Source organism: Rhipicephalus microplus, chromosome 1 (genome assembly GCF_043290135.1).
Source record: "Rhipicephalus microplus isolate Deutch F79 chromosome 1, USDA_Rmic, whole genome shotgun sequence".
NCBI lineage: Eukaryota > Metazoa > Arthropoda > Arachnida > Ixodida > Ixodidae > Rhipicephalus > Rhipicephalus microplus.
Window position 1 is genome coordinate 221286827 of NC_134700.1, and position 21031 is coordinate 221307857.

Here is a 21031-nt window from a genome sequence, read left to right on the forward strand (position 1 = left end):
AAAAATGTGAGCTCTAGGTTGTCTGTAAATTTATTTGGGTTCTAGCGCTTTCATCTTATCTTTCAAGGTTACTATTCACTGCCTCTTTCTTGATAAGTGAAGTGTAGGTTTACGACATTTAGATATGATAAACGAACGTTTCGCTTCTCGCAGCGTTTAACTAAAGACAAGATTATCGCTGCCGGGCGGAGTTCACCCTGTGTTGGGTTCACGACAAATATTGCATTTCTAGGTGATGCCGAAACCACCCAGCAAGCAAGCGGTCCTTAGTTTGTACCGAAGCTTGATACGTTACGGACACCGTTTAGAGTTATCTGATAAGAAGTATTATTTCAAGAGGATCCGAGAGGAGTTCGAAGCGCGAAAAACGCTAACGGAACCAAAGGAACTTCAATTTTATTTCAACGTAAGTAAATAGGGCGTTTATTTTTTCTTCTTCTTTTTTTATCTGAACAATGTTGATACGTATAATATCGAGCGGCCTTATCTAAAGATCTTGGAGGAAGCGGTTTGTCCGTGGGTTCGCTGTACACTTCTGAAAGGGCATAAATATTTACGGCATTTATTTGTGCCGTAAATAAATATAAATAAAATAATTGTTGAGTTTCCGACGTAACGTAATATAAATCCTGCGCGTGCGCAAAAGTGTCTCTACTTTTGCTAGGCGTTTACTTACGCGTGCGTGTTGGCGATGGGCGTCTCGCTACAGATTTCGCATTGAAATTCAGTTTGATGTAGAAAAAAAAAAAAAAAGGCAGACTTTATGCAGTGGTCGTGTTTTCTGAGACGCAAATAACACTACGTGCTTGGCGATAGTTGTGCGAAGGAGCACAGTCCGCCGCGATTCAGCAGTGTTTGGTGACGTAGTCGTCCTCTTTGTAGAAAGGAAAAGCATTCCTCGAAAGGAAGCGGCTGATATGAAAAGATGTTGGCCGGACTCGCGGGGACTGCGGGCAGGCTGGCCGGCGGTCTAGGCGCTCTCTGCCCGCGCGCGGTTGCGGCCGCCACGATCGAATGCACGAGGGGCGCCCACAGAATCGATCGCTCCAAAGTGCCCGTCCTGAAGGAAGAGGACCTTGTCGAGCAGTTCATCCACGGCAGCGGTCCTGGGGGACAGGCAGTCAACAAACTGTCCAACTGTGTGATGCTCTGCCACTCTCCTACAGGTACGACCCGATCCTTTGATCGTTTCTACAGTCTCGCTTGACGACCCTGACTTTAATGCCGCAGCTATGCAGCCATCTAAATGCAGTGATACCGCTCAACAGCATTCTGTTTGTCTTTTGATAAGAAGTAGCGACAAGCCGTATCATGTCTATAACATTACTAGTACGTATTTTGTTTATTTGTTTCTACTTAATTGATAAAATTTGCATAGAACGAGTAGTATATGTCCATTGTGATGGAGTGGCGGGATTATTTGAAGCAGACGTGTGTCATCCTTATAAATACGTGGATGGTGTCATGTCTCCGTCTGTGCGTCATAAGATGCACAAAACTACTGGGAAGCAAGAAAACAAGACGTTGCGGAAAAAGCTTAAGTTTCATCTCAGCACCTTATCGTAAATGCGTCTTCACACAACCGTGCAATGACCGGTATATTTAACCAAATAGCCCTCCCTTTCTCTCTTCTTCTCCTGCCGACATCACTAATACCCGTGCCACACGGGCAGAAAAAATGGCATTTACCCCCGAATGCCTTCAGATTTATTGCCATTCGCGCGGTGCCACACGGGCGAACAAAATGGCATTCATCCGAATGCCATTCGAATGCCATTCGCCGCCAACTGCCTTCGCCAGAACTCAGTTGACTGAGAAATGCCTACTCTCGACGACACAGCTCGCGAAGTGCGATTTACCTGAAAGTATATAAAACAAATCATATTGAGCTAAAAATGAAATTTCCCGTCTTTTATTTGCACTAATGTCTTAAAAAGATGCTTTGAACGTTATACGAAGAAAATAAAGTATTGATAATGAAATGCTTGTCAATTTTAGTGTCTATTTACGCTGTGGATCTGACTAGTGTTGGCTTAGGTTGCTACGGTCGGCTGCAACGTTGTAAAACAAAGCAAGAAACTAAAACTTAGGACAGCGTAATACGCTTATTTCTTCATTTGATGATTATCTGATGTGTATGAAGCTTGTAAATGCTTCTTAATTTTTTTTTATTGTTATTCACTCAATGCTCACTTGGAAGGTGCTGTGATCGACATCATCAAGTCAAATGTCATTCGGGAACTGAAGGCCTTCGCCACCAAATGTCATTTTCTATGCCCGTGTGGCTTGGGTATAAAGTCTCACAACTTTGTACACTGCCATTCCACGCTGCTTCGCCTGGAATGTGCCGCGACGAACCATGTGTCTAACGTTCGCACGAGGACGCGGGATCGAGTCCTTGCGCAACTTGTTGCGGACTTGCGCGCACGTGCGGATCCAAAATAGGAGGGGGAGGGGGGCAAAACATCCAGATGTCCCATCGCTTCAGTCCTGCGTTTTTTTTTTTTCTGTAGTAGAATGAATGCTTTCTTCTATCTCCTCAAAGAGGCACGTTAACGCAGTCTTCTTCGACAGGAAAGGGAAGACCTTGTGACTGTCTTGTATATCCGTAAAATGTCGAACCATAAGCGATCAGAGTCGTGTATTTCTTGCTTACCATGCGCACGATAATTAAGGCGCCATATAAAATGTGTTGTCTTGTTTCGACAGGCATTGTGGTTCGTTGCCACGAGAGCCGCCTGCTCCACGAGAACCGGAAATTGGCGAGGAAGATGATGCTTGAGAAATTGGACGAGCACTTCAACGGAGACATGAGCGTCTCGGCTCAGAAGCTTCGAATCAAGCAGGACAAGCGGCGAAAGCTTGACCGCAAGAACGAAAAGCTGCGTGAACTCAAGAGACAGTTTTTGGAGAGGCAGAAACAGGGCACAGATCCTGGCACGGAGCAGGCGTAGTTATTATTATATTGTTAGATGTGTGCGTGTGTGACTGGAAACTAGTGAGAACTTTGAAGCAGTTCTGTAATAAAGTTGTTCGTATCTACCTCTTGCTTTCAGTCTTTTCAGTGTTGTTATTGGTGACCTGTTCCCATGTAATTGGCAGTAGCGAGAGGCGGACGCCCAGTGGGAACACTACGTTAAAAAATATATAGTTTTCAGTGTTTTACAGATTGTATGCATATTGTGTGGGGACACGTAAGGTGAAACACTAAATTAGTTTACGATGGCATACGCTGATGACATATGCATATGGGCATCCGGAACTACTCGTCCACAATTGCGAGCTCGACTACAGCGTGCAGTGACGATCACATACAAATATCTACGACGTCAGGGGCTCACTCTTTCAATCGACAAATGCGCAGTGCTTGCGTTCACGCGCAAGCATATGTCGCAATACCCGATATTTATTAATGGGACAGCGATACCTGCTGTAACGCATCACAAGTTCCTTGGGGTTGTCGTACACAGAGATCTATCGTGGACGAGGCATGTCGCCGTACTTAAATCTAAATTGAAGAGCTTTGCTCTCATTCTTCGCCACGTAGCAGGAGCAAGATGGGGCCCATCAGAATCATCGCTACTTCAATTATACAATGCTCTATTTGTGGGATACATTCGATACAGCATGCCGGTGCTTTCCAATATGAGACCTAGTTGTGTGAAGACACTCAAGAGTGTTCAAGCTCAATGCTTACGAAGATGCTTGGGTCTACCATGCTGCACTTCAACAAATGGGACAATCGCAGAGGCTCGGGCTTGTCCCATCAGTGTATACATGCTCTGCGAGCCACTTAGAGTTCACCTACGATTACTGAGCAGACACAGACAGCACCCACTGTCAGTACTACCCGCCACTCACCCAGATTGCAGTTTCTCAAAAGTAATATTGCGGCATGAAAATATTATACCATCAAGGTTTTCTCCGCCAAATGCCCCTGCAGTGCCACCATGGGTTCTGCCTAAACCACCTATCCCTTTTACGATACCTGGAATTACGAAGAAGTCGCTCATTTCTTCTGTTGGCCTCAGACAACTGACCCTATATCACATTTATACAACGTACAGTGATTCTCTGCACGTGTACACCGACGGCTCCACCACGCTAAACACCTCCGCCGCAGCCTTTGTCATCCCAGACATGGATATCGCTCGACGATTCAAAGTGGACCATAAAACCACATCAACTGCCGCAAAGCTTGTCGCTATCCGAGAGGCAATAAGGTTTATTTCCGGAGAGCGACCTCGAGCCTGGACGATTTTCTGTGATGCCAAACCCGCTTTGCAAACCATTAATTGCATCATGAAGCAAGGTCCATATTACAGCTTGGCAATAGAAATCACAGAACTTATTCAGGTTGCTTCAACAAATGGCCATCTTATAACTTTCCAGTGGATTCCCGCTCATTGCGGCGTGATGGGAAACGAAGAGGCAGACGCTCAAGCTAAATATGCCTTAAGCAGTGCCCCTGAAGTACGCATTGCGTTTTCACGAGCTGACACGAACGCCCTGCTTCGCTGCGTGATGCGCAGCTACACACTTCAGCACTGGACCAAACCGGAACGGCGACACCAGCGACTTCACAAATGGGACCCGGAAATGAGGTTCCACATGCCTCCTAAATTGAAACGGCAACTCACAAGTATGATCCACCGCATTCGTCTTGGTGTAGCGTACACTAGACGTTACGCACACATCATCGGTCGCAGTGACACCGGTCCTAATTGTGAACACTGTGATGTGCCAGAAACGCTTGAGCACATATTTTGTGTCTGCCCAGCATACGCACGTGAATGACAAACACTGATTTTTTCTACTGAACAATATCGCAGTAGGTCATTAACTGATGAGACCATGTTGGGCCCTTGGCCAGACACCAACAGTGCAACTGCGGTCACAAGAGCAGTTATTACCTTTTTAGAAACAACTGGACTATGTGCGTGGCTCTAAAATGTGTCTCAGCTAGAAAGAACACTACATACTCACCTCTCTATCTCACCATTGTCATCCATTAATCTTTCTTTTCCCCTTTCCCTTCCCCCAGTGTAGAGTAGCAGGCTAGAGCAAACTATCGCTCAGGCCGACCTCTCCGCCTTTCTGTAAATAAACATACTTCCTTCCTTAGTTTACGATGACAAATTACTCTTAAAACTCTATTCTTGTCAATTTAACCGCTACAGGTTTGTCAGTAGATCAATGTTAGAAGTCACACTTTCAGGTTTTTCGCCGGAACTTCCAATTGTGCCGCTGATTTAAGTTTTTTTTTTTTCCTCCATATTTTGGCCCTATACGCAGACGCCGTAAAAATCCATGACGTGACGGCGACAGTTGCGAGAACTTGGTGTCGTCATGCACATTTTCTTCCTGCGAGTTTTCTCGCATGAGGCGTGGTGATTTTGCTATCTTGAAAGAGTATACACTTCACTCATACAGGGGAAAAAATGTCAACTGTGGTGCCTGCATATGTTTTTGTGAAATGACAGCACAAGCATGTGTTTGATTTTGTAAAAAAAAGAAGAAAAGACATTTGCCATCAGAAGAAGAAAAGAAGGAGGGGGACAAAGTATGATCCTAGCTCCTCCCCGTCCTCCCCGCACTGGTCGAGTCCAAAAGACTTCACAATGGGTGAAAGGACGAAAATGAAGAGACATGCCGTGCTTATTACGATGGCCTGCCTTTACTTCTGGCAGCTTTCTGGGAGTAAAGAGGGAGTAAACCGTTTTTGTAACGTAACAGCGGGGGCCTTCGGCAGCCAATTTCGTCGAAAAAGAGTGTGCTTTTGACCCTGCCTTTCAAACACTGACGGGACAGGTCTAAGTGACGGTATGCGTTAGAATTCGCGCCCCTCCCCTTTTATTGACCGGGGGGAGAGTGAGGGGCACACGCTCACTCCTCTACTGGTGTTTCTATCCAACTAAACAGTGGTGTACGAACATTTTAAAATATTAAATTGAATAGTATGCTACAGTCGACTTGGTCAGTCGTATTGCCTGAAGTACACCATTCGCAGCATCGAGAGAGAGATTTGAGTGCCCCCTTGTGATTTTTCTAGATTTACATCACCGGCGAAACGTAATGTTTTACGTATACTAACTGGGAACTTTTAAACTCTTCTACTGTCATTTAGCATAGCGCGGAAGTGAAGCATATACAGCACGAATGTCTTTCGCAGGTGAAGGGCAGGCGTGCCGTGGTTCTGTTGGTAGAGCCTACATTTTTTTTTTTTTCGTTTTACCTTTGCCGCAGAAACTGCTGTTGGATACTCGAAATGTATTCGATTGGCTTCTGGCGCTATTTAATATGTATCATTCCGTCTCAGAAATGGCTTATTCAAGTGTTTGAAAGCTAAGTATCGCCGTATTTTGACGGCGTGCTCGTAATAAAGTATGATGACCCTGACTCAGCGAGTGTTTAGATGCCTGTAACGCTCAAAGGTTGTATCTCGTGGCACGGCCATGCTAGAACAATCCTACCCAAATAAAATAGCGCAGGAGTACGAGTGTCGCTGAGTTTTCAATTCAAACGCGTTCGCTTCTGTGGTTTAACTAAAAAAATAATTATTTAATCTACGGAATGAATTAAGTCACAGCCCGACACAATTATCTCTTATGTGTGCTCCCCTGGTCGCATACTGACTTAGCATGATACAAATACAGCCTTAGCATTATACAAAGCGTGGCACTCGCAAATGCCTCGAACTTTCAAATTTGAAATGCTGATATGTAAATAGCTGTTTTTTTTTTTTTCGCTTTGGAAGTATCAACAAGTCAGCCAAGTTTGCTTGACGGCTGAGTATAGTGCGAGAAAAAAGCGAGAAGCGCAATAAATTTAGGCAACGCACCCCATTTACGGCAACGTGGCTTCCGTTCGCGCTGAAACTGGAGTTATTCGAGCAACCTCGCTATATCGCATATAATGCTCTGGTACGACCCACGCATTCAGGAACGCTTGCAACGATTAATAAGTCGCGGTTAAGAGCTCATGTGATCCACTAAAACAAAAGATGTTTCTCTCTCTTACCGAAGCTTTTTTTTTTTTTTTTTGATCATAATATTTAAGCGCACCCGTTTTCGTATTAGTTCTCCGTAGAGGAGAGAGACGCGCGCATCCCTTTACGTCCTCTTGCCTCCATTACGGGCACAGCTGCCTTTTGTTCGGCAATCTTTAACGTGTACTCGTAACGATCGATTGTTCCTGCTCGCGTATGCGCTGTGGCGAGGGAGCGTTCAGCTGCCTACTGGTCACATAGCGCAATAAACACGGCAGTTGCCAGAGAAATGCCAGCCCTTCGTCATTGCCGGTCTCCCGTTGAAGAGGTAAGAGGCGCGTGATATGTGCTCACATTTTGTCGCGGACAGTTCGAGCAAATCATCTCCTGAGAGGGATTACGATCTGATCCTTTGCATATAGTTTGGGCACTGAGCGCATGTTGGAGTCGTTTACAGTCAGTTACAAGAAAAAATCGCAGCATATTTACGGAGTGAACGATGATGAGTGGGGCGAAGCGTGCGTCCGGACGGACGGATGGAAGCATGAACGCACTGACGGACGCATGGACGGACAGGTGGACAGATAGACAGACGCGCGGACGGAAGGACAGAAGCATGGACGGACAGACGGAAGCATGGATGGACAGGCAGATGGATGGATGGACGGACTCACGCGCGGACGGACAGACGCACGGACGGACGAATAGACGAACGCACGCACGGCTGGACATTCGAAGGTACGAACGGATGGACGCTTTGCACCACTCATCACCATTCACTCTGTGGATGTGCTGTGAAAACCACAAACGCCATCTAGTTATAATATTCCCAAGTGGATGGATGGATGGATGCTATGAGCGTCCCCTTTATAACGGGGTGGTGACAAGTATGCCACCAGGCTCGACAAAAAAAAAAAAAAAAAATCTTTTTTCCCTTTTTTTTATGTTGGCCTAATGCCTCTACTTCGATAAATTCTATCTTAATGGAAAAAAGGTAAATTTTCAGCTTAAGTTCTCTGCCATTTACGGCACACTGTCCATATTTTATTTTTCCAATATTTATTTTTGTCCTTTCTCTCTAATTTTCTGCCACCAATACTCTAACCGTCTCTTACTTATTTCAATCGCGGGTGTGTTCAGCTTTCCATTGTTGTCCCTAAAACCCAAGGCTTCCTGTAGGTTCGTGCCCAAACGTACACCTGGGTGGATATCTCCACATTCAATCAGAACATGTTCCGCCGTTTCCTTATCTTTCCCGCAGCATGTGCATTGTTCTTCCTCTTTACTGAATCTTGCTTTATAACTACGCGTTCTAAGGCAACCCGATCTCGCTTCAGAACGCGTAGTTATAAAGCAAGATTCAGTAAAGAAGAAGAACAATGCGTCCGTCTTCGTGACCAAGGACATATACACGCAACGCCATCTATTGAGCAAGTCATAAACTAGATGTGGCTACATACTACTACGATAACTACGGGGTAGGCAACGACCCACGGACTAAGGAGCTCCGCCCTTTAAAAAAATTGGCAGCATATCCACGGAGTGAATGATGGAGAGTGGGGCGAAGCATTCGTCCGTCCATGCGTCCGTCTTCGTGACCGTCCATGCGTCCATCCGCCCGTCCGTCTTTGCGTTCGTCCATGCATCCGCCCCTGCGTCCGTTCATGCGTCCATCCATGCATCTGTCTGTGTGTACGTTCGTCCATCTATTCAACACTCTAAGTACCACCATCTCGCATCTTTTCATCATATATTCTTAATATATAAGCACCACCATCCAGCGTACATTCCAAGGACTAAACGAAAGGTGGCACACGCACATGTTCTTACGGCTTGCGCTTCTGGTCTACTTCCCACATTTCACCACCTGGAGTTCATGGTATATACTAGATCACTGTATTCGTGGCACTGCGGCCCAACGCTCGCTAAACCTTTCTAAAACCAAGGAGGTTACGCCCAGCAAGTATAACGTAGCAACCTTTTCCTGTCAGATAGCGCTCAACGTACATGCCAATGGCTGCTAATGGGAAATGAAAGACATGATAATTCGGCTTTTACTTTCTTACGGCTTGCGCTTCGTATATACTTCCCTCCTTTAACCACCTCGAGTTCATTCATGGTATATACTAGTTCATTGTATTCATGGCACTGCAGCTCAGCGCTCGCTAAACCTTTCTAAAGCTAAGGAGGTTACACCCAGCGAGTATAACGTAGCAACCCTTTCTTGTCAGATAGTGCTCAATGTACATGCCAATGGCTGCTAATGGGGATCGCACCGTGCGCGTTAACTAAAAGCCGAATTCTCCTGTCTCTCATTCCCCATCAGCAGCCATCGGCATGCACATTGAGCACTATTTTTTATTGTTCAACAATGCACACAAGAATCTCTCACCGACACCACCTTGGAGGTCAAAATGTTAACTTGTTACATACTACAACGGCTACGAGGGACGAACGGGTGCCGCTATAAGGAGCTTCGCCCCTAAAAAAATGTTAGTTCTGCTCACAATACAGCTATAGTGCCTAGGCACTATAGTACTGCAGCGACGCGCCTCAGCGCCTCTGCGGCGCTGGCTTACTATGGTACTCTGTGCCTGTTACTTACCCGTCATATACAACCGTTCTAGCTGTTTTCAGATCAGACCGTAAGTAATTTTTTTTCTGCTAATATAAATAGGACGTATATTCAGAATTAAAGGATCGTCGTTGCGTACATAAAATATTAGGTTTGATTGAGCAGCGATTTCAGATTATCTGACGAAATTTACCTAGACACTCAAGTTTCCGACCTAAAGCAAGCATAGCAATGGTGTATCTGTATGGTGAAGTTGACCATCTGAAACGTCGTGGAGGTGTTCGTCACAAAAATAAGCTTCTGGTAAAGTGCTCATTATGTTTTCCTCGGACACTGTATCTCAGGGACGGCACACAGCTCTCCCATAGTAGAGCACCTAGTGCTCTAAATCGCTAACAATTTTTTTCTAAACACAGTATGCGGCATAGCACTCCTATGACGCGTCTTTAGACATTGAGGCCCACGGGACTGCTTCAAGCTCTCCGATAGGAGAGTACCCTGTACTCTAAATCGTTACCCACTTTTTTATATCCCCCCTCATTGCTTCGACGCTTTGGCAAACAGAGCAGTGGAGGGGAGTCACAGCATATCCACAGAGTGAATGATGATGAGTGGGGCGTAGCGTCCGTCAGTTTGTCCGTGCTTCCGTCTGTCTGTACATCTGCCCGTCCGTCCGTCCATGTAGTGAACACTCCAAGTACCAGCATCTCGCATCTTCTCATCACCCACGGCATAAAGAGCATCGCCTCTAAAAAGGAGAGATTTATTGATATCAAGGCTATTGTTGTATGGTTAATGTGGGTGGTGCCCATCTTCCATGGCCCCACTGGCTGCAGCGGCTCGCCGGGTCTGGTCGAGGGCCGCCAGTTGGCTTCCCGTTTCCAGTTCCGCAAGCCGCGCCTCCCACGACCAATTCTGGGGCGTGCTATTCAACAGAGGCGATACGGCAGCTTCCGGACGTTGTGTGCACTGATATGTAATGCGCTCCAGTGTCGGTGCTGCTGCGCACCACGGGCATGTGTCGCTTTATATGTTTTTTAATAGAAACTCTACGAACGGGAAGCGCTGGGTACACGTGCTACGCACTTCCTCGGGTTTGAAATTAGTGAATCTGCCATACGTTTTTGTTTGTTTGTTTGTTTGCCTGTCTTTGTTTCGCAATAATGGTGGTCGAGGAGATTCCAAGAACCGTTTACTTCCCGTTATTACCCCCGGAAAGCCGGGTACCAAGGCAGGCCGCCGTGTGCAGTGCGCCATCGCTTTCATTTCATGTTTCCATCCACGCGCGTGTTTGTGCGTGTATACGCGCACAGAAAATGCAAGAATTTTGGGATGGGAGTTGGAGGGCTGCAGCTTTCATTCCCTCTCAGCCGCTAAGCGGCTGGCAGTCCCTTGTTGTCGGTAAGCACGCACTTGAAATATCAAGAGTGTTGTTGTTGGTCAGCGCTATTGAACGCCCCTTCGTCTGTGCTGTCCTTATGCGATGCATTCTCTCAATTATAATAGCGTATATACATGCTATCTTTGAGTGTATATAGTAAGTTTAGTGTAAAAGAGCAAATTCAGAGATACATGTGCGAGACGGTGGGAACTCAATTGCTTGATCTCATCAACGATGAGCTGATGTATGTCGACGCATGGAAGTAAATAAGTACTTCGTCGTTACCTATTCCCTCTACAACGCCAACGCAAAACGAGGCTGTAATCCCATGGTATCACAGCATCGCTTTTTTTTTGCGTGATAATGGTATTGATAACTTATGGCCTCTTTGCAATCTGTACAGATTGAAAAGAGGGGAGAGGGCGAAGGTTTATCGCAGCGCCCCCTTCATAGGTCAAAGTATAGGGCTGACTTAGTCCGGCCACCTCTTTGGTAGGTGACTAGAGAAGGCAGACCCTTTCCCTCATACGTTAGGATACGCAAACGTTCTTTGTCAGAGAAAAAGCCGTTCTTTCTATCCGCCCATTGACAAGAATGTGGCTGCGCAGCCTTAGGTACACAATTATACTGTCACACCATAAACAGCAGGTCCAGAAAAGCGATTGAGGCCATACTTATTCGAAGAAAAGGCAATAATTGTGTCAGCGTGCCGTCAGTTTCACTCAGTGATGTAGAATTTGTGTACCTAACTGGTACTTATACGATATGATACCACAGTTAACCTGTATTTCCTAGCTTGGGGCTGTTTAGTTATCGACGTACATCACCCACAGATATGTTTCTCCTAATAATGTTCAGCACCGAGTCAGCGCCTGCCCTGCGCTTCCTCCTGGTCCCGTGCGTGCTGGATCGTACTTTTTTTTTTCCATCACATTTCTGATCCTTTCACTGATTCTGCTTACGTATGGAACGACCTAACCTGCTGTCATTCCCGTCACCGACTTCGCACTCGACGCTAGAATGTCAGCTTGTAACATTCACGAATTGTATGTGAACTGGTTTGCCAATTGGATTTTATTGACATGCTCCATCTGGTGTCGAAATTCCAACTGGATTAAAACAAGTTGGTACCAATCGATTTTTTTTTTATTAATTCGCACTCACTGGCGCTTGGTTGTGGTGCGGGCCGCTACCAGCGCTGTCATTCAGCATCCCGACGTGCCGTTCGCAGTGTGAACTGTTCGGAGCACTGAGTGGACATGGGCGAGCCGAGCGTGCGCACCGAGATCGTGTTGACCGGCTTCGGTGGCTACCACAAGTTGGCGGTCCGCGAGGCTGCCTACGCCGCGCACTCTTTGCTTGACGACGAGGTGCTGGTGCGCGTGCGAGCTTGCGGTGCCAACTTCGCCGACAACTACGTGCGACTAGGGCTTTACGTGCATGGACAGCAACGGCCACCATTCGTCATGGGTATGGAGGCAGCGGGTGACGTCATCCGAGTCGGCAGCGCTGTCACGCGCTTCAAGGTACGCCTCATTACATGCTTTGTTTGAACTGAAGGAAGTGAGGAAGAACTAAAGCACGCAGTGAATCGTCCCGGTGGACAACCGGCCTCCTTCAAGGCTCACTAGGACAGTTAAGCATAGTCATATTGTCACGGGGTATATAATACAACGCCTGCATCCGCGGGAAAAGCTTTTTCGTTTCATTTTCTAACGCAGCGCGGTAAATTTATTGTATTAATACATCAGTATATACCGATGTGCATACGTGTGCAGAAACGAAAATCATACGTGTCAACAGTCAGGGAGCACAAGTGATAGTCTCATCAGCTCTGTCTCTCTCTCTCTCTCTCTGTGTGTGTGTGTGTGTGTGTGTGTGTGTGTGTGTGTGTGTGTGTGTGTGTGTGTGTGTGTGTGTGTGTGTGTGTGTGTGTGTGTGTGTGTGTGTGTGTGTGTGTGTGTTTCAGTTACCTCTCTGCTTATTGGGTAGTGTGAACGCCCGCTGTGCAGCGATGTGCGCGGTGTTCGTGACGATCCCGTTACTCATCTGTTTAACTTTCTGAAGCGACGCTATAGGCTTCCTTCTGTATCGTATAATAATAGCTCTCACTCAACTAATAAAGTTCTTCATACCATATACCATACTTAATACGAACTATCCAGTGAAAAAAAAACTGTCATACTTGACTGCCGAATATGACTGCCTCAAGTACAAAGTTAATTTTCCCCGCATTGGCCGAATAACAGAAGGAGTCTCGAACAGTATGGTGAAAAGTATTGCTCGAACAGGAGCTCTCATATGGCAACACCCTACGCATGCTCTTTATGAGTCTGACTTTGATGCTTTCCTTGGTCGACGTCGCGTTTTCGTAGATGATTCTTGGATTAAATGGGGCGATAGCCAAGAATGGTTGATTGCTAGGCAGGACACTGTTTTAACACCATGATGCAAGGACAGCAGGAGATTTAGTTCGACCCTTAATTGCAAGCTTCTCTGATTGTTCTTTATATGTGAAGCATCTCTTTGACTCACGTGTGTAACGCCCTACGTACGTTTGTATGAACGCGCCGCAACGCGTTTTTCTCGCCGCAGATGTTGGGTCGGTGCCAAGTAGGTCAAATCGCACTTGCACGCTTTCCTCGCAGGTGTGCGCTGGCGTCACTTTCTCTCTCGCACGCTGCACGCTCACCGCAGCGCTCGCAGCTGCCGGCTCCTCCGCCCACTCACAACACACTTCTCTCTCGCTCCACCCTCTCCTACACCCGCAACGCTCGACCGCACGTCGAATGAATACACTTTTTGGCTTGTTTATCTGCGATGAAACTTACACGAAACCCAACCCGCCTCTCGTATCTTTGCGTTTTAAACAAACGTTTACTCGAGTAAACGCTACACCGAGTTTCGCTTCAAACCGTTCTTCCAGCACCCGCGTCGACTCCCTTTTCAAGCGGGTCAACGACGCGCGCACCGCTGCTGCCTCGAATCCCATCAGGGTTCCTTTCGGGGAGATGGTCCATAATTTTCGTCACTGTTTAGCCTCGCAACTGTTTCGCATAAAGTTGTCCTTACGGTCAAATAACGTTTATTCAGGAAATACGTTACGAAAAGCTGCGACACCCTGTCTATGGCGCTTGTAAGAATGTTCTTTGATGAATAGTGTGCTCGAGTGTTTAGCGTGACCGGCGCAGGAAGGTGATCGCGTGATGTTCTGGCGCTTCACTTACGGCCTGTGGGCGAGCGTGGCCACATTGCCCGAGCGAGACTGCTTCGCCATCCCGAACGGAATGAGCTACAACGAAGCCGCCGCCTTCCCAATCAGCTACGCCACAGCCTACCTGGCCATCTGCGACTTCGGGGGCCTCCGCAAGGGTCACAAGGTGCTCATCCAGGCGGCCGCAGGTGGGATCCGTGCACGTTGCATGGCGCTTTGAATTGCGAAAACGTTGCCCTCCAGCGTGTGACGTCATTGATTGAGTCGGGGATAGCAAGCGACTAAACCTGGGCTGTTAGGAGCGATTACACAAAATTACTATGCAGAATCGCTATGTAGCCAGTTTCTGAGCATGGGCATATATGAGATTTATGTGCGCGTTTCAGAGAACAATGCACTTGGTTAGTTATAGATTGGTGGCGTTCGAATTCATGCTCATAATGTCCATGCATGCCGCAAAAGAAAAAAAAACGCAACAGCATTTTTTTTTTTAGAACACAAACAGTGACAAAAAAAGGCATGCAAGGCTTTTTGGTGTTTTTGTGCGCGTGAACTGCCCTAAAGAATGCGTGCCAGCTCGCCTTCAGATTATTATTTTGTTAGCTTTCATTTCATGATCGTGTCAGTGCGCCCGCAAGATATGAGAGCAATCAAGCTATCATAATTCGCAGCTGCTTTGTAATTTTCCCAGTGCTGAGACTCTGACATTGAGCGTGCTTATTCGACAAGGTGGCGTGGGCTGGGCAGCTACCCAGCTGTGCCACACGGTGGAAGACGTGACAGTCTACGGCACGTCGTCGGCATCCAAGTTCTCCCTGACGCAGCAAAACGGTGTCAACCATCCGATTGACTACCACGTCGAGGACTTTGTCGATGTGGTGAAGAGGATGGAGCCTAAAGGTATGCCGGCGTGCCATTTCCATGTGTAACTATAGGGAAATCGCCGATGTAAAGCATGCAGCTTGACAGTGTGATATATATACGTAGCGTATATGCGCAGCGATATACGTAGCGATGTTGTGTAGCGCAATGCGCATTACGTTTTGTGGATACAAAAAAAAAAAAACGCCTGTCCTGCGCGGAAAGCGCAGCACAGTCACCGCCTTTCAAAGCCTTTTCTAAACACTCATTGGGTAACTGCTGCAAGCCCACTTGCTGGGTGCCCATTACGACATTATTAATAATAATTTCTGGGTAGTATACCAGCATTTGATATGCTATTTTTTGTCATTCTTCTAAACTTCGGGGCTTCAAGCTTCATCGCGAGCTCTAGCTGAAGATCAAGCCTGTAAGCTTGGGTTGCTCCGTTTTGATCTCTATTTCTAAAAGGCGACTGTCCGCCATCTTGTGTGAATCGAAGCTTATACGTACCGAGACGGGCACTTGCGAAAAGTAAATACCACTTCACGGGGGCAGTGTTAGATAGATAGATGAATAAATAAGCTTTGATATCGCAATGACCTTTCTTACTGATGGGGCACTATAGTCAGTTATAGTACGGTGATTCCGTTGGTCGATGTAATTCTCTTGCTGCCTGGTTTCAAAGCTGTCAGGTTCATCCTCTTCAAATTTAGCGCCAAATACTATAGTTCCAATGCGGCGTCGCGAATTCGGGCGTGTTTTGCGGGTTCTGGCGATATTTTCCGCACATTATAACGAAAAAAAATTGTTATTTTTGAGATTGGTATAATTGGCTGGCCGGTGCTTGTTCACAACGCTTAACGTCGCGAGACGCTAGCGCGGCAATTTCAACGGCCTGTAAAAACCCAAACCATAAGTACTCGTTACAACGCGTCAGCGCATGGCATGCCCTCTCCCTTTTGAAAAAAGAAGGCACAGCGTACGATTAGGGCTTTGAGCGCGCTGTTACACTTGTCCGTTCTCGCTTTCGTGCTCGCCTCCCAAACCCACGCCACTGGTAATGCCAATATTAGTCGCACAATGTCGCGCCCCGGCGACGGCAGTGGCGCCGTCCACAACCCCACTGCGCATGCTCGCGTCTCGTACCGGCCCAGGAAGACACCCGCAAAACGGTCGCTCCCCTCCCCGTCTTTCACCTCGCAAGGGCGACGCAGGCAGCGTCTGCTATTATTAAAAAAAATGCCTACACCTTTCCAAAGGGAATCGTGAGAAAATGCGAATGCATTTCTTGCGCCGAGAGAGGGTACCGCTGCCGTCAGACATTCGCCTTCAGCAACCTCTGCCATCGCCTTGAGTGGCGCCAGCCAGCGAACGGTCGAGAGTGAGGAGCGAGCGAGCGGTCGGGAGAGCGGGGTGCCAGCGTTCTCGGCTCGGCGTTGACGTTTCACAGGGGCGTCTCGAGCACACATTTCCGGATGTTCTCGAGAGGCGCCCAGCCAGCGAACGGTCGAGAGTGAAGCGCCAGCGGACGGGAAAGTGGGGCGCAGGGAGGAGAGAGAGCGAATGGAGTAAGGAGTGGCGAGTGAAGCACTGCTACAGTTTACTAGAAGGGTAGTGCTTCTTCTACAGTCTCTCGCACCAAATGCTCCGGTTGCTAGGGGCTAGGATAAGCGCCCCCGCGCGCAGCTGTTGCTATGGGAGAGGGAGTGAGAGCGGAGAGATAACACCTGCCATTGTGCGGACACCGCCGCGGACAACGCCTGATGCCCGACATAGCCCGACCAAGAAATGAATTTACATTTAAAACGACTGCTCGCGCTGCACAACCGTTCACTGGCCGCTCCGTATATGTAGGCGATGGATCGCGCGTTCGTAATTCAGTCAACAGCATCTTTACTTGGATTTCGCTTGAAGTTGAAAGCAACACTTCTCCTTCATTCAATAAATAAAAATAATAAAGACCAAATTACGATTCGGCATTCCCTAATTCCCAAGCCATACCCAGTTACCCAACATTTACGCAATACCCCACCACTCTGCAACGCATTTACTCGACTCCCCCCCACTGTAAGCAGATGCGGGCGGCATTTTTTGGTACTTGAGTGAAACTTAGCAATCTGACTCTGTTTTATAAACATGCCCCCTTTAGTACATTTAGAAGCTGAGTCCCCCCCAAAGTGACTCGCATTCTTTTGCCCCCCCCCTCTCTCTCTTTTTTGCAGGTGTGGACATCATCATGGACTGCCTGTCCGGTGGAGAGTTTACCCGTGCGAGGGCACTGCTGAAGCCCATGGGACGCGCCATTCATATTGGTTAGGTTTCGTTTCTTTTTTTATGAGTGAAGCTCTTTATGGTCTAGGGCACTCCATCCCTCCGGCATAGCCAGCACAGCATATCCACAGACAGACAGACAACGGACGCTTCACCCACTCATCATTATTCATTTTGTAGATATGTTGTAATTTTTTTTCTTGGTTTTGTGTGACATTGACATTTTTCACAGCGGGAAGGCAACGTACAGTTTCGTGAATGTGTGTGCCAGCGGTTTTATTTTCCAGTACGATGCAGAAAAATTCCATTCCTGAGAATCCCTAACAGTAAATTTTGTTAGTAGATTGGTGCCTTCAAATGTGTCGTTCACCAAATACATATTACGGTGTTCTACAGTTCTATGGCCGTTCACCTCTCCTCTATATCATGAAAATTTTGTGCAATAGCCCTATCTATGCTTCATTACCCAACGTTTGTGAGTGTTTGGCGGTGAGAGGTAATGGGCATCAAACCATTTGAAGTACCAAGGATGTAAAAATGTATCCAAAATTCTGGACAAAAACAGGGGAGGTATGTGTGCAGATGTGAAATTCTACGCATGAGGAGTTAAGGATCTCCCTCCCTCCGCTTGACAACCAATTATCTGATAATGCACTTCTGTACGTGAAAATGTCGAAGATGTATCACATTTTTTCATGGCACGTTCATGGTTAGCTGTGTGTGCGGATTTTATTGTCCAAACTTCATCTCTTTCTCTATGAGGCTTCATTTGTTTTTCATTATTGGTTTATCTTTTAATTATTGGTTTATCTTGAGTTATACATCACTATGAACTCTTTCCAGACATTAGGTCTATGCAAGCTTTTAAAACCAAATAATCAACAACTGGGACCGTAAGCTTGCTCAGTTTTGTTGGACTCTCATTTGATTCAATGGTTACACTGTGTGTTGGTCGCAGGCATCAGCAGCATGGTGTGGGGCCAGTACTTCCGGCCGTGGAAGACGTTCAAGACGTGGTGGCAGACCAAGCTGGTGAACGTGTACAACCTGTCCAAGGACAGCCAAGCCATATGCGGTCTCAGCCTAGCCGCCGTCTCCGAGAAGGAGCCCCATAGGATGCTCGATGTCATGCAGCACCTCACCGAGCAGTACGAACAGGGAAAGCTCAAACCACACATCGACTCCGAGTGGCCCTTTGCTGAGGCAAGTGTACTTTCGATTCAAATCTTCCACGGAGTCGTCTTCAATTGTCCTATACAGTCACGTGTGTATGCACTATTTATGTAAGTATATATAGTTTTAAGATTTTCAGAAGTCTCTCTTGTAAGTTGTCGTGGAATGTTATGCATATGACCAGTGAAAAGGATTTTCAGTACACACTAAGTGAGTCTGCGAAAACTTAATTTTGCATGACATTGTTGACCTTATTTTCTTTGGTCACTTTTGTGTTACATAAAAAACTTAGTCTGCACAAATAAAAAAAGTGATAATTTAATTTTTAAATAAATTAGTAAATATCATTGTGAAACTGCGGGTGCCCACATGGTACAGTGCCGGACCACTCAAGTTACTTTGTCACAGCGAACTTATGTAACACGGGAAAGCATATATGCTCGAGTATCCGCTTGTTTAGTTTAAAACACATAATACTAACTTCCTACGAAGTCTTAGAACCTAAATGCCACCTTTTGTTTATTTGAAACAGGTCGCCAAGGCTATGGAACAGATAATAGAAAGAAGAAATGTAGGTAAAGTAATACTTTTACCGCCCGAAGAACACAAGACCTCATTGTCATCTCAAGGAACACGAGAGTGACAAAGAAAGATGTCAATATATTTTTTCACTATTGTAATTCTTATACGATAAAATTTTCTATCGCATGTGGCTTTTCACAGCGTGGCAGAGCCCTATTCACAGCGCTGTAATGATGCGTTTGATACAGCAATAAAGTGAGAACAGGCAACCAGACTCATTATTCCAAATTTAGTGGCTATGAATACGACTAGTTGGTTTACGAGTCTGACTTATGCAAGTATTAAGCATAATCACCCCCCCCCCAACCCGTTTCTGTTTTGATGGCTGCTCTACCATTACTGTTGTTGTCCAGTAGTTCCGTCCTTATCTATTCACTAAATTTTCTTTTTGTCAACTATACATCCTCGTATTTTGCTCAGGTCAAGTGTAATGCGAATGAGAGAAACTCCTAATGACTAATGTTTATGTTTTCACATTTCAAAACCACAATATAATTATGAGAGACACCAACGTGGAGAGCTCTGGAAACTTTACCATCTGGAGTTATTTAACGCGTACTGAAATCACGCAGCACACATTTCCTACTAACAGAATCTAGTGCATATCAGCCATCGTACGTAGAAAAGCTTGCATCCCGAATTGCTACGTGAAAGAATGCATAATGTTAGCCAGTCTCCACAAGATGTTCAGCTTGATTGAATTAGAATAATGACAGCACCTGGAGCTGAAATCTCGGTGAATATAGACTGATACTAAACGTAGCTGCGAGCACTGTACGAGACTCAGCTGTTATGCAGCGCAAGCGTTTTTTTTTTTTCGTTTTTTTTTTTCGCTTTAGTACCCTTTCTAGCACAAAATCGCGTTATCACCCCCTCTGTGATTGCCTGTAAAGGTGGCTTTGCTGTTAGACGATAGTGCCACGCGGCGAACACAAAACATACGTAAATAAGTAATAATAAAATAGAAAACAGATAGGTGTGGGCACACGGACGCACACTCGCTGAACGCGTATACAAACATCTTCTAGTAGTCTCCAGAAGTTGGCTTTTCCTTTTTAATGTAGACAGTATGGACTTTGTTAATGCCTGTTCAGCTAGTTGGCAAAAGCATTTCTGTGTTGAGCTGATATGTTCAAATGGTAAAATCAAAAGAATGCCTTCAGAGTATACTACCCGCTCTTATATGAGGAATGATTTATTTATCAGCTGCCGGTACAGGAAAAGATCACGTGCTACGTGACATTATCATACAGAAAAAGATGTTCCACACTCCCCATCATGGCTGCGAGTGGTGCTTAATAACACTTCCAAGTTTAAATGCACAGGTATAGACATTATTCATGTCTATAAACAGTGGTAGGTGCCTTCGACATACTGAGGCTCATGTAGCGACACGTAGGCTCCGCCCAGCCCAAAGATCGCCACAGCCCTGTATAATACCACGTGACAACTGGCACAACAACTGTAAAGCTGCCTCCATGCACAGCGCGTTGGGGAGGGGGGGGGGGGGCGTCCCGCGGCTCTCCGACATTGTGGAAATTGAAAAAAACAGCGTTTTTCAAAAACTATAGCTCTGCAACTTTGCAACGGGCCACCGCCATCTTGGAATCGTCAAAAAGAGCGTTTCTCTGCAGGTTCAGATTCCCCACTTCCGCTAGCTCTTCCGCCCAGAAGCAAGTGTACAAAAAGCAAATGTTTAAATTTCCCTTCGGGGCTTCTAGTTGGCTACATCCGCCAAGTTGCTTCAGCACGCCTTGCCATTGGCCAGATTTCTTGCTCTAATAGAGAACGTCATCTGCAGCTTGCACATTGCAAATCTAAATGCTGTCGAAAATCGCGCTACACGTTCCCACTCAAAGCACGGGCCAACGTTTGCTCAGTTACGCTTTATTTTGGCAGTTGCAAGCTCACGAGCTTGGAAGACACGCGTTTTAGAACGACACGCGGTCAAACGTTCTGCTTATCACCACTTTGGGCCTCATGACG

General features: G+C 46.4%; 2 protein-coding genes across 2 annotated transcripts; both read left to right on the forward strand.

Moving 5' to 3' along the window:
- On the forward strand, positions 1–19254 carry LOC119159629 (synaptic vesicle membrane protein VAT-1 homolog). The gene is made up of 7 exons (XM_075891420.1): positions 1–406; positions 12176–12470; positions 14136–14346; positions 14888–15058; positions 17242–17331; positions 18249–18493; positions 18996–19254. Exons 2-7 carry the CDS (start codon positions 12204–12206, stop codon positions 19104–19106), a joined length of 1095 nt encoding a protein of 364 aa, XP_075747535.1. The 5' UTR covers positions 1–406; positions 12176–12203; the 3' UTR covers positions 19107–19254.
- On the forward strand, positions 926–2954 carry LOC119159630 (mitochondrial translation release factor in rescue). The gene is made up of 2 exons (XM_075868208.1): positions 926–1166; positions 2710–2954. The coding sequence occupies exons 1-2, from the start codon at positions 926–928 to the stop codon at positions 2952–2954; spliced, it is 486 nt and encodes a 161-aa protein (XP_075724323.1).
- Positions 19255–21031: the final 1777 nt, after the last annotated feature.

Excerpts from the sequence above, each read along its gene's own strand:
- LOC119159630 (XM_075868208.1), top strand. The coding sequence starts at position 926 with ATGTTGGCCGGACTCGCGGGGACTGCGGGCAGGCTGGCCGGCGGTCTA. Across the intron at positions 1,167-2,709 it reads GCTCTGCCACTCTCCTACAG|GCATTGTGGTTCGTTGCCAC; the intron begins GTACGACCCGAT and ends TTGTTTCGACAG.
- LOC119159629 (XM_075891420.1), top strand. The coding sequence starts at position 12,204 with ATGGGCGAGCCGAGCGTGCGCACCGAGATCGTGTTGACCGGCTTCGGT. Across the intron at positions 15,059-17,241 it reads GAAGAGGATGGAGCCTAAAG|GTGTGGACATCATCATGGAC; the intron begins GTATGCCGGCGT and ends TCTTTTTTGCAG. Across the intron at positions 18,494-18,995 it reads CCGAGTGGCCCTTTGCTGAG|GTCGCCAAGGCTATGGAACA; the intron begins GCAAGTGTACTT and ends TATTTGAAACAG.